The 12,705-nt window shown below is 49.1% G+C and overlaps 1 protein-coding gene across 2 annotated transcripts; it reads right to left on the bottom strand.

Moving 5' to 3' along the window:
- Positions 1-1,023: 1,023 nt before the first annotated feature.
- LOC122099137 (chymotrypsin-like elastase family member 2A) lies at positions 1,024-12,303 on the bottom strand. 2 transcript variants are annotated; one of them, XM_042669722.1, is made up of 8 exons: positions 12,232-12,303; positions 11,963-12,051; positions 9,650-9,747; positions 8,357-8,485; positions 7,736-7,872; positions 6,498-6,643; positions 4,944-5,096; positions 1,024-1,110 (listed from the first exon to the last, which is right to left on the bottom strand). In XM_042669722.1, the coding sequence occupies exons 1-8, from the start codon at positions 12,269-12,271 to the stop codon at positions 1,093-1,095; spliced, it is 810 nt and encodes a 269-aa protein (XP_042525656.1). In that variant the 5' UTR covers positions 12,272-12,303; the 3' UTR covers positions 1,024-1,092. The 2 variants fall into 2 exon arrangements, with proteins under 2 accessions (XP_042525656.1, XP_042525657.1); XM_042669723.1 differs by having other exon boundaries at positions 1,024-1,113; positions 4,947-5,096.
- Positions 12,304-12,705: the final 402 nt, after the last annotated feature.

The following is a 12,705-nucleotide window of genomic DNA, read 5'->3' as shown; positions in this document are numbered from 1 at the left end:
GCCTGGGCGCTGTCCCTCAGCTCTTCAGCTCAAGGCTAGCGCTCTACCACTTGAGCCACAGCGCCACTTCCGGCTTTTTTTTCCTGCTTATGTGGTGCTGAGGAATCGAACCCAGGGCCTCATGTGTGCAAGGCAAGCGCTCTACCACTGAGCCATCTTCCCAGCCCCTCAAATTATTTAAGAAAATAAATCTTACGTGATTCTGGATTTTGTTTTACCTATTTTCCTCCATCTTGCTCCTGCTCTGTTCTTCCTAATAGTGGAGGGTTGTGGGGTTTTTTTTTGTTGTTTGTGTGTGATTTTTCTTTTTTTTAAACTTAGGGTCTGGGTGCTATCCCTTGGTTTTTTGTTTTTTTTTTGTTTTTGTCGGTTGTGGGGCTTGAACTCTGGGCTTGGGCGCTGTCCCTGCGCTCTTCAGCTCAAGGCTAGCATTCTACCACTTGAGCCACAGTGCCACTTCCGGTTTTCTAGTGGTTTACTGGAGATAAGTCTTACGGACTTCCCTTGCCGGGCTGGCTTTGAACTGCGATCCTCAGATCTCAGCCTCCTGAGTAGCTAGGATTATAGGTGTGAGCCACCGGCGCCTGGCTACCTTGGTTTTGCCCCTCAAGGCTGGTGTTCTACCACTTGAGCCACAGCTCTACTTCCAGCTTTTTGCTGTTTAATTGGAGATAAGAGTCTCATGGACTTTCCTGTCTGGGCTGGCATTGAACCACAATTCTTAGATCTTAGGTCTCTTTCCTGCATAACTAGGATGACAAGCATGAGCCATTGGCAGCTGACTTCCTTTTTTTTCCCCCAAACATTTCTCCATGGCTTTCTTTATGTCCTATAGGAGATGAAGTTCAGAGAGCTTGAGCTCTTCTCCATTCTTTCCAAGTCTGGAGGGGACCTCTGACCTGAGCCTGGGTCTCTGGAATCCCAATGGGACCCTGTTCTAGACTGCAGAGAAAGCTGCCCCCGGGGTGGTAGGCTGCCCTAAGCCGGGCTGATTCCCTGTTAATAAGACTCATTGAGATCAGATTCATTGAATTGATTGTTACTTTATTGTTACTTTCCTCCTTCGTCTGATGATCTCAGAGACATCCTCATTTAGTTCCTTGCCATCACCTGCAGGACACATGCAAGCAAACAACAGGTTAATCCTCTTGGTAGAGCTGCACCGAGCACATTCCTGCCTGTTTCTGTCTCCATGCATCACAGGGGGCTGTGCTCTCTGAGGAGTTCTAAAAAAATATGATCATAGCTTTGTATTGACCTTCTGAGGTCTTCTTTAGCCGAGAGTCCTGTTTGGGTGTGTGGTCAGGGGTGTTTTATTTGTGAACCCCTAAAAATGATATGCCAAATGCATGAGATGGATGAGATTTTAAGTTTCCGGCTGCTGTTTCTGAGGCACGGTCACACACTGCAGCAGAACTGCAATTTGCTTTCACAACCTCTCACTTGCTAAGCATACGCTGTGACCACTCAGTCACACTTGCAGTCCCCACACATTTTAACAGGCCATTTTGGAGCAGCGAAGATGCTACACATATAGCAGCGATGCAGACCAGAGTGTGAGCACTGCAGCCACATAGAAATGTAAACTAGGGGCCAGATGGAAGCCGCCATCATGATTCACCAGGGAAAGCATGGAGCCCTCATACATGAAGAAATCACAGAGCTGTTGGGCCAGAATGGTGAAAATATGAAAGGTGATGCATAGAGTGGACCTCGGTTGCATGAGAAAAGTTGTGGATTGGGAATAAAACCTTTTTTTGGTAAGAAGAGTACATGGGAGCTATTTATTATTCTTTTTTTGGGGGTGGGGGCAGTACTGGTATTTAAACTCAGGACCTCACACTTGGAAAAGAGATGCTCTACCGCTTGAGCCATACCTCCAGACCCTTTGCTTTGCTTTGGTTATTTTCAGGTTAGGGTCTCATTTTAAGCCTTGGCTTAAAGTGTTCATGCTTCTTGTGTGAGCATGGATGACAGGCGTGAGCCACAGCACCCAGCCTTGGGGCTTTCCTCATAGCACAGATAATAGGCTTGTACCACTGAGCCTGTATCACTGTTGGTTGAGATGGAGTTTTGTGAACTTCAAACCATAATTCCCTGATCTCTGCCTCCAAGGTAGCTGGGATTACAGGCTTGTGCCACCAGTTTACATGTAGGCATTTAAAAAATGTGGGCATAAAAACCAGAAGACCACACACAATTATTAATGTTGCAGAATGGAATGATGGAGACTTTTCGCTCCCTCTCCCCCAGCCCAATTATGGGGCTTGAACTGGGCCTGGGCACTGTCCCTGAGCTCTTTTGCTCTAGCCTAGTATTCTACCACTTTGAGCTGCAGCACCACTTCTGGTTTTCTTTTTTTTTTTTTTTTTGGGTCCGGTCGTGGGGCCTGAACTCTGGGCCTGGGCGCTGTCCCTCAGGTCTTCAGCTCAAGGCTAGCACTCTACCACTTGAGCCACAGTGCCACTTCCGGCTTTTTTCTTTTTGCTTATGTGGTGCTGAGGAATCGAACCCAGGGCCTCAGGCATGCAAAGCAAGCGCTCTACCACTGAGCCACCTTCCCAGCCCTTCTGGTTTTCTTGTGGCTAATTGGAAATAAGAGTTTCATGGATTTTCCTGCCTGGGCTGGCTTTGAACCATGATCCTTAGCTCTCAGCCTTCTAAGTAGCTAGGATTACAGGTGTGAGCCACTAACACCTGGCTGAGACTTCTATTTTTGTGCCCGATATACTCTTCTATTAGTACTTTTGCAAAGACATGTATTAACCTTTTTTTTTTTGCCCGTCATGGGGTTTGAACTCGGGGTGTAGGCACTGTCCCTGAGCTTCTTTTGTTCAAAGCTAGCACTCTACCACTTGAGCCACAGTGCCACTTACGGTGTTTTCTGTTGATGTGGTGCTGAGGAATCGAAACCATGGCTTCATGCATGCTAGGCAAGTGCTCTACCACTAAGCCACATTCCCAGCCCATGTATTACCTTCTGAACAAACAATAAAGCTAAAGACTGCTGAGGCCCACGTGGCACTCTTGTGCATGTGTGTGCACAGGCCTGGGCCTCCCAACTCCTCCCTGAGCGAGTCTTCATGGCAGCTTCCTGGCCTTGGCTCCTCATCTGCCTAGGCTGCAGGGCTATGTGTACACACAGGACACGTGTGCTCCTGCTGGGGCCACTACACGTGCCCGCTGGCACTACACGTGCCCTGCTGGGCAGCCTCCTCCAGCGGGGAGCTGGCTGCCTGCTTTCCACTCCTGGAACCGGTACCTAGCATCTACGCTAGCCTGCAGGTCCTCTAGCTGCTCCGTAAGGTTTGCTTCCCTGTTGTCTCCATTGGCTGGCCTGCTCTGATGAGCCTGTGTGTGACTGGGAGCAGCTGACACCCAAGGCCAGGACAATTGTCCTGGCCCCTACTAGGACCCTGACAGTGATCTCAGGCCCAGCTGTTCTATGACTCACAGGAGCCACGGATCTGGCTGCCATCCTACCCGACCAGCGAGGCTCCTTTAAAGTGCTGGGGCTTTACCAGTTCCCTCTGCCAAGATTCCATCATGGGATTCTCAGTTGTTGTTTTAAATCCACAAATGACTGTTGATTGTCCATTTTTCTCCACCAAACTTTTGGGATCTCGGGCTGTGTCCACTTTGTTGGCACAGGGTGAATGGGGGAGCTGGAAGCAGCTGCCTGTGGACATTGCTGTCCTGGGCCCCCTGTGACCACATGCTCATGGTTGCAGCTGCCTATTTGGTTTTGTAACAGAGTGAGGATTTAATTGCATTTCACAGCTTCCTGCAAATGAAACTTGGAGCAATGAAACCAGCCTCCCGCTCCCCCTGGGCTCAGGTACAAACACCACCTTCCCTACCTGCCCTGGCTCTTGAACGTGCTGATGAGGCCAGGCCCAGCATGATGCTGGAGTGCTTGAAGACATTTCCATTTTACACAGTACCCTCTTCCCTCCTGGCATCTGCTCTAGGTCCCATGTCTCCACTGTCCCCAAAACTTCTGAATACTGGTGCTAATAACTTTAAAAGTTAGTATTACATATGTTTTCTGGAGACGGTCTTGCTTTGTAGCCCACTCTGGCTTGGAATGCATCCTACAGCCTAGGCGGGCCTTGAACTCCTGATCCTCCTTAAAAGGCTGGCTCAGCCTTTTAAGTCTGAGATTGAAATATTTTGTCAGCCCTGGGCTTTGAGCTCAGGGCTTTGTGCTTGCTAGGCTGGCACTCTTAAAATTTGAATCATACCCACGGTCCTTTTTAAATATTATTTTTGGAAACTACAATTCTCATTCAGGACCTGCCTGAGACCGTGATCCTCCTACTCATGCCTCGTGGCGGCTGGGATGACAGATGCACAATGCCACACTGAGATGGGGTTTCAGTACCCATCCCCTCGCCCCATGGCCTTCAACCACAGTCCTCCAGATCTACACTTCCCAAGTAGCTGAGATGACAAGGCTTGCCCATAAATTATTTTCTAAAATAAAGTTATGGTGGTCATTATAAATAAATGTGTGTTGGGCTGGGAAGGTGGCTCAGTGGTAGAGCACTTGCCTTGCATGCTCGAGGCCCTGGGTTCGATTCCTCAGCACCACATAAGCAAAAAGAAAAAAGCCGGAAGTGGCACTGTGGCTCAAGTGGTAGAGCACTAGCCTTGAGCTGAAGAGCTGAGGGACAGCGCCCAGGCCCAGAGTTCAGGCCCCACGACCGGACCCAAAAAAAATAAATAAATAAAAAATAAATGTGTGTTGAAGCTGGGTGCTGGTGGCCTATACCTGTAATCCTAGCTATTCAGGAGGCTGAGATCTGAGGCTCATGCTTTGAAGTTAGCCCAAGCAGAAAAGTCCATGAGACTCTTATCTCCAATAAACTACTCCAAAAACACATGAAATGGTCCTGTGTGGCCCAGTGCTTGTGTGGGCATTGACCTGGTCCGGTTCTTACCGAATTGATCCAGCTGATGTAGTTGGACACCCGGGTGAAGACTGAGGGCTTTTGGGGGTAGTTGCAGCCCAATGAGGACCCGAAGCTCACCACACCATGCACCTGCCACTGGCCATTGCTTGTCTGGCAGTTCAGTGGCCCACCGGAGTCACCCTGAGGAATCAAGAGTTGGGGTGAAGGGACGGGGTGATGGAGGAGGGAAGGGGGAGCCCACTGGAGCCCTGTTTCTTAACATAAACGTTGTGTTCTACGTAGGTCACCATGTCCTATGAACCAGCCCCGTGGTGAGCACTGGTGGCATCATCATACCACCAGTGCTACCATGTCTCCTATGTGCCCTGCCCTGCCTGAGCAGTGTCCTGAGGGGACCTGGAAAATCTGGGGGTCTAAAGCGGGACGTTCTGAAACCTTAATTTGTTCAGAGCTTATGGCCTTGCCCATGGTGGGACAGGCAAGCGAAGGAGTGGAGAACGCGATGCCAGCCAGGCTGCCACCCAGGCTTCACTACCACAGCCACGTCCTTCCTCCGTGAAGGCCTTTCCTGGCATGCTACTAGGGCAGAGGGGCGGGGTGCAGTGGATCAGAAGGGTTTGGGGGTACAGTTGATTGCTATTTAGGGACCTCTCCACTACAGTATCTCCTCTTCCTCTCGTAGCAATTTCTTCCTTTCCTTCTTTTTCTTTTTTTGTCGGTTGTGGGGTTTGACCTCTGAGCCTGGGCACTGTCCCTCAGCTCTTCAGCTCAAGGCAAGCCCTCTACCACTTGAGCCACAGCGCTACTTCTGGTTTTCTGGTGGTTTATTAGAGATAAGAGTCTCATGGGGCTGGGAAGGTGGCTCAGTGGTAAAGTGCTTGCTTTGCATGCATGAGGCCCTGGGTTCGATTCCCCAGCACCACATAAGCAAAAAGAAAAAAAGCCAGAAGTGGCGCTGTGGCTCAACTGGTAGAGCGCTAGCCTTGAGCTGAAGTGCTGAGGGACAGTGCCCAGGCTCAGGGTTCAGGCCCCACGACCGGACCCAAAAAAAAAAAAAAGAGTCTCATGGACTTTTCTGCCTGGGCTGGCTTTGAGCCGTGATCCTCAGATCTCAGCCTCCTGAGTAACTGGGATTACAGGCGTGAGCCACCAGTGCCTGGCTTTTATAGCAATTTCTTTTGTTAAGAAACCATCTCCAGAAAGGCTTTCATGGCAGCCTCCAAGAGGGGACTCCTTGGGCTACTGATGGGATTAATTTAACAGCTAATCTGGAAGTCACCTCAGAAAGGCCTTAGCCCAGAGAACATTTCCCCTTTCCTTAGTGTAAGAGGGATGGCAGTAAGGAGAGATCACAGTGAGACCCCAGGAAGGACTTCTCAGTAATGAAGTCAGGTGGACACTATAAGGGAAATCTCAAAACATCTCCCCCACCCCACAAGGATAAAGGTCCAGTTCTGAAATCTCCAGAGCTGTTCCCACAGTTTCTGCCCAGAGGTGCTAGGAGGGGGTGGCAGGCCCCCTGGGGCTCTTCCCCACGCTCACATCTTGGTGTAGAGGGGGTCCCTAACTTTGTGTACTCACATTGCAGCTGGAGATAACCCCGTCGCCGCCGGCGCAGACCATGGTGGTCTTCACGGCGCTGCCCCACCAGGTAGGTTTTGAGCACGTGGCAAAGTCCACAACTAGTAACCGGCCCTGCTGCAGAATATCAGGACTGGGTCCTCCGGCTGGGTGAGACCAGAGAGAAGGCATTAGAGCGACTCCTGAGTAAAAATGGAGTGCTGACACCTACCTATTGAGCTTTCTCTGTCCAGCACCATTTTTTTTTTTGGTTATGGGGCTTGAACTCAGGACTTGGGTGCTGTCCCTGAGCCGTTTTTTTTTCAAGGCTAGTGCTCTACCACGTTGACCCACAGTATCACTTCAGTTTTCTCGTGATTAATTGGAGATAAGAGTCCCATGGACTTTCCTGTCCCAGCTGGCTTTGGCCCACAATCCTCAGAGCTCAGCCTCTTGAGTAGCTAGGATGGCAGGCGCAAGCCACCAGCACCCAGCCAGCACTGTTTTCCTGGCCCCATACCTTTCTTCCATCCAAAGGGTTGCAATGGGAGGAGCAGTTGTGCTTGTCTGTACTTATGTCCTCACCATTGAGTGGGTAGTGTTATGGCCATTGCTGATTGGTTCAGTGGTGAGCACCTGACTCAAGCTAAAGCCAATGAGCTTCTTCCCCTGGGAATTTGGGCTGGACACTGAGATCCCAGCCAGAGTGCTGTTGGTGGTGACTGCTATATTCTTCCATGTAGCAAAAAAAATGAGATAGACCTTAAAGAAAAGAAATCTGAGGGAGTGTTGAGCTTGTTTCTTACAGGTTTGCAGTCCTTAGTTCTAACCTGTTCTTGATCCTTTTTAGGATGTGGGTCCTAGGGCTTGAACTCAGGGACTTGGCATTCCCCCTTAGCATTTTCACTCCAGGTTAGCACTTTACTCCTCTACGTTCAGCTTTTTGTTGGTAATTGGAGATAAGAATCTCTCAGATTTGTCTCCCTGCTCTGGCTTTGAACTTCGATCTTCAGATCTCAGTCTTGTGGGTAGCTAGGATTATAGGTGTGAGTTACAGGCACCTGATTCTGCCTGCTTTAGTTTCATGGTCCTAAGTGCTCCCCACAGACACATTTTCTGTTCTCTCAGCAACCTGTGATGCAGGTACGGTTATCATCTCTATTTTACAGATGAGGAAACAGCTAATAGTGGAAGAGCTGAGATTGGACTCCAGGTGGACTCATCACTGAGAGGGTGAGAGCACCCTGGCTGGCACTTACTTATCAGCCTGCCCCAGCCGGTGACGTAGCAGGGGTAGTTGTTGGGGAGAATGGTGCCAGCAGGTGGGAGTCGGGCCAGCTGGATCTTGTTACTGAGGGTGGCGTGGCTGGCCAGTTTGAGCAGGGCGATGTCGTTGCTGGATTGGGAAAGAGGTAGAATGTGAGGAGCGTGGAGCCTCCCCTCCCCCTCCTCTGTCATTTCTCAGTGTGTGGTAATAATCCAAGGCTATCCCAGTAGATGGCATGGGTGGGCTGGGTACCTCATAAATGAGGAAGAGCTTGTTGAAAGGGGGTGGGAGAGACTGCCCTATGGCATGTCTGCTCTTAGGTCTGCACCTTACCCAAGTCCCCTCAGCATGGACTGGACACAAGGTCAAGGGAAGCCTGGGGTGTCCAGGGACCTGCAGGTATAACTGGTAGGTATCCCAGGTATCCCACTGTCTCTCCTGCTCCTCCCCACCCTCGCCCCAGGATCTCCCCACCCAGGTGACTTTGGGACTAGCTCCAAATCTGGGGGTGAGAGCTTCTTTCTCTCCCTTCAGAAGGAAGGAACAGAGGAGGGGTGAGGTTGAGCCCCCTCAGTGTCCCACCCCCACCCCGTAGTGCTGGGACAGAACGTACCCTTGGGAGACCTGGTTGGGGTTCCAGTTCTGGTGCAGTATGTGCTTGGAGACCCTGATGGCCAGCGAGCCGGGCTCCTCAGTGGACAGTCTGTGCCGGCCCAGCACCACACGGTAGGTATTCTTGTTGCTGGGAGGGGCCATGTGAAGAGGTCAGCACCCTCTTTTCTCCACCCCCCACCCCTGCAGGCAAGGACACCCCAACACATAACATGGGAGAAGGGACTAGCAAGCTACTGCTATGTGAATGTCTAGTGGGACTTGGGGAGTTTTCTTCCCTGGGGTAGCCAGTTATGAAGTGAATAGGATAACCAAAACTATAATCATCCTAACTATCCTGTACTAATTATAAGCTATAACATGTAATAAAAGTTGTGCTAATACATCTGGATGCTAGTGGCTCACACGCCGGTAATCCTAACAACTCAGGAGGCTGAGATCTCAGGACTATGGTTCAAAAATGTAACAGGCCCAATAGGACCAAGGGAGGCATTCCAGCCCTGGAGTCCCGGGGAAAGAGGAGGACAAGTGAATAGTGCAGGCCTTATTCTTGCCTTTTCTCCCCCCTCCTGGTCCTAAGGCTGGAACTTAGGGCCTGGGTGCTGTCCCTGAGCTCTTTTTGCTCCTGGTCCTAGGGCTTGAACTTAGGGCCTGGGTACTGTCCCTGAGCTCTTTTTGCTCAAGGCTAGCATTCCACTATTTGAGCCACAACACCACTTCCAGCTTTTTCTGGAAAAATAGTTAAGAGTCTGGAGATAAGAGTCTCACAGAGTTTCCTGCCTGGGCTAGCTTTGAACTGGAATCCTCAGATCTCAGCCTTCTGAGTGGCTAGGGTGAACCATTGGCACACAGCCCTTGTGGGCCTTGTTGATGGATGTATATGCTATCATTAACCTTTCTTGAGCACATACTAGGTGACAGGCACTAGAGTGCCCATACTGAACTCTGCTATCTTGTTTTCTCTGTTATTCTATTTTTGCAGGAGATAGTATTGGATAAGGCACTTAAGTTGTCAAAGGAACACACTTCCTGTCAAAGGAACACACTTCCAAGCACAGGCAGATCATCTGGTATTCCCTGCAAGGTTAGGAGCTGAGCTTTCTCCTCTTCCCTCCATGTCCAGAGCACTCAATCCATGCCATGTATGAATTGACCAACATTATGTCATAGATTGACAGACATTTGTGTCTCTGACAGGCAAGTGGCTATTTGCAAGGTTCCTTTATAGAGGGTGATTCAGCCACCATTGGAGAAGAGGTCTAGGCAGGAGGGGTGGCCAGGGAAAACCAGTTACCTGATGCAGTGGGCGGCTGTTAGGACCCAGTTTGTGGCCACCAGGGAGCCACCACAGGTGTGATACCACTGACCACCGGTGCTGTACTGCAGGGAGACCTGTGGGAGAATCACAGGTGTGCTGGTAGCTGGAAGCGGGGACCCAGGCTCCCTCAGAGGAGGGCTGGACCTAGGTGAGTGCATACCTCAGGTACAGAGCTTAAGAGGGCGCCCAGCTTCCAACAATAAGAGAAAACCAGGTTGATGTTGTTTTTTTGTGATTGCACTTAAGTGGTTTTTTTTTTTTTTTTTCACCCAAGGCTGATGCTCTACCACTTGAACCACATTCTAGTTTTTGGCTAGTTGATTAGAGATAAGAGGCTCTCAGATTTGTCTGCCTGGGCTAGCTTTGAACTCTGTTCCTCAGAGCACAGCCTTCTGAATAGCTAGGAGTACAGGCAAGAGCCACTAATGCAGGGCTTAATGCTTTATATAAATACACACACACACACACACACACACACACACGCACACACACACACACACACACACACACACGCACACACACACAATCTATGATTAAAAAAAAAACCCAAACCAACAAAACCTTTTTGGGATGGGGCTGGTGGTTGCACGCTTGTGATCTCAGCACTCACAAAGGCTGAGACAGGAAGATGATGAGTTCAGACTGGTCTGGGCTAACTGTCTCAAAAAACAAGAAAGGCTGGGGAGGTGGCTTAGTGGTAAAGTGTTTGCCTAGCATGCATGAAGCCCTGGGTTCAATTCTGTAGTACCACATATACAGAAAAAAGCCGGAAGTGGCACTGTGGCTCAAGTGGTAGAGTGCTAGCCTTGAGCAAAAGAAGCTCAGGGACAGTTCCCAGGCCCTGAGTTCAAGCCCCAGGACTGGCAACCCCCCCAAAAGAAAACACGACCACCAAACAAAAACCCCTCAAAACAATATCAGAGATTTATATAGGGCACTAAAATAAAACTGTTGGAAACCTCTCCCTTGAAATTCCTTAGGAGATATAATCTTATTATTTCTCCAGTTCAAAATGTCTAAAAACTAACTCTTGAAATTGCCCCACCTCCCAATCCTCCTCTCCTCAGGCTTCCCTGTCTTGCTCCATGGCCAATCCACTTTCTAGCTGCTTGGCCCCACTCTTGTGTCCTGCCCAGTACTTTCATTGATATCACTATTATTACAGCAAATCTGCCTTTGTCACACACGTTTAACTTGTAGTTTTGGCCAAGGGTGGCTTAAAATAAAAGGTCTAAAACTAAAAGCTAAAGCTTCCCAGCATACACGGCACAGCTCTGTTAGTGGGAGAAGCTCTCCGTCAATTTTGAGTTATCATCAGTTGTATTTAAATTATTATGTGATTGTTCAGTGTTTCCTTGTTACTAATTTTGTGAAAATAGGCCTCCCTAAAATGCAAGTGGTGCCCAGCACTGGTGACAGCTTCTGATTGTAATCTTAGCTTCTCAAGAGGCTGGGATCTACAAAACCAGGGTTTGAGGCCAGACTGGGCACGCGGAAATCTACATGATTCTGTCTCCAAAATAACCAGCAAAAAAGAAAAAGAAAAAGAGACAAAACTGGGCTGGAGGTGCAGCTCAAATGTTAGACCATCAGCAGAGCATGGACGCTGAACAAGTGCAAGGCTCTGAGTACAGACTTAGTACCAGGAAAGCAAACAAGCAAGAAAGGAAGGAAAGGAGGGAGGGAGGGAGGGAGAGAGAGAGAGAGAGAGAGAGAGAGAGAGAGAGAGAGAGAGAGAGAGAGAGAGAGAGAAAATGGTATCCCCCAAAGTGAGAAATTTATATTTATGTTTGTTGGAAGGTGCATGGCTTTAGTGGAATTAAGCCTCCAAGGTTCAGTGCTGAACACTCTACATGGTGTCTCCTTGGGGCCAGATAGATACCAAAGGATACCAAGAATTTACAGAACATCAAGGTAAGGAAACATTTATTTTCATTGCTAGCACTGACTTACCTACAAGTAGGGATCAGTTTGCATGAGCAACACCAATTGGCTCATTGAAAGAAAGAACATTTGCATAGGAATGATGAATGGTCCATTGGAATAACTCTATCTGTAAGTAAGCATCTGAGCGGCTAACATTAAGAACAGCTGTGAACCTGAGTGTCAGGGAAGTGGGCGGGGCAGCAGCTTATCGAAGCTCTTGCTTCCAGCCATTTTTTCCTCAGGTTGCTGCTGCTTCCAGGAGTTTCTACTAGTTCTCATCTTTGCCAATCTATCAGATCCCACAAAGGAGTGATGAGAAATGAGTGGGGGTGGGGAGGGAGGATGGAGAGGTGGCTGACTTACCTGCCAGGGCCAGCTGTTGGGTGATGCATTCTGGCCTCCAACCACCCTGCCCAGGTCGGGTAGAGAAGCGGTAAGCCCAGAGCTGATAGCTGTGGGGAGAGAAAGAAAGGATCATGAGTGTAGAAGCAGTGACCCAAGAAATGAAAACTACAGTTGCTGTGTACCCAACCAAGGTGGAATTCCTCATTCTAGAAGGACCCCAAGAGGTCAGAGCCCTCCTGCCCTTTGCTGTCCTTCTTTGGACCCAAGGATGGGATGACAGGACTTACCTCCAGCCACCAATGCAAACAGCAGCAAGGTCCTGATCATGGTGTATGCGTGAGATTGGATAAGGATGACCCTGTCTCAACCCAGGTTTTATGAGCAGGCTTATCAGCATGAGGAACACACAAGATGGAGATTTTCTCAAACTCTGATAAGATAAAGAGCTGTTGTCCAAATATTGTTTTTCCATTGCCTTCCACCTGTTAACCTGGAATTACATTGAGAAAGATGCCAAAGATAGGTATTGAAATGTGGGTTCTACATGCTTTTAAGAGATTACATTGTGTGTTGAGAAAAAGAAGAATATCAGTCGTTGGCCCTTGGAATTTTAGTTTAATAATAATTAAAAAAGAAAAAAAAAGGTTAGGACTTGAACTCAGTGCCTAGGCGCTGTCCCTGAGCCCCTTTGTGCTCAAGGGTAGCACTCTACCACTTGAGCCACAGCTTGAGTAGCTCTAGACATAAAAGTCTCATGGACT

This window comes from Dipodomys spectabilis, unplaced genomic scaffold (assembly GCF_019054845.1).
Source record: "Dipodomys spectabilis isolate Male_0828 unplaced genomic scaffold, ASM1905484v1 ptg000504l, whole genome shotgun sequence".
Classification (NCBI taxonomy): Eukaryota; Metazoa; Chordata; class Mammalia; order Rodentia; family Heteromyidae; genus Dipodomys; species Dipodomys spectabilis.
The sequence above is the reverse complement of the archived record's forward strand: the minus strand, read 5'-3'. Positions and strand labels throughout refer to the sequence as shown.

Coding starts and splice junctions, on each gene's coding strand:
- LOC122099137 (XM_042669722.1), bottom strand. CDS start 12,271: ATGATCAGGACCTTGCTGCTGTTTGCATTGGTGGCTGGAG. Junction 8,486..9,649: donor ACAGCCGCCCACTGCATCAG/GTAACTGGTTTT, acceptor GGCCCCTCCCAG/CAACAAGAATACCTACCGTG. Junction 7,873..8,356: donor CCCAACCAGGTCTCCCAAGG/GTACGTTCTGTC, acceptor TTCCCAATCCAG/CAACGACATCGCCCTGCTCA.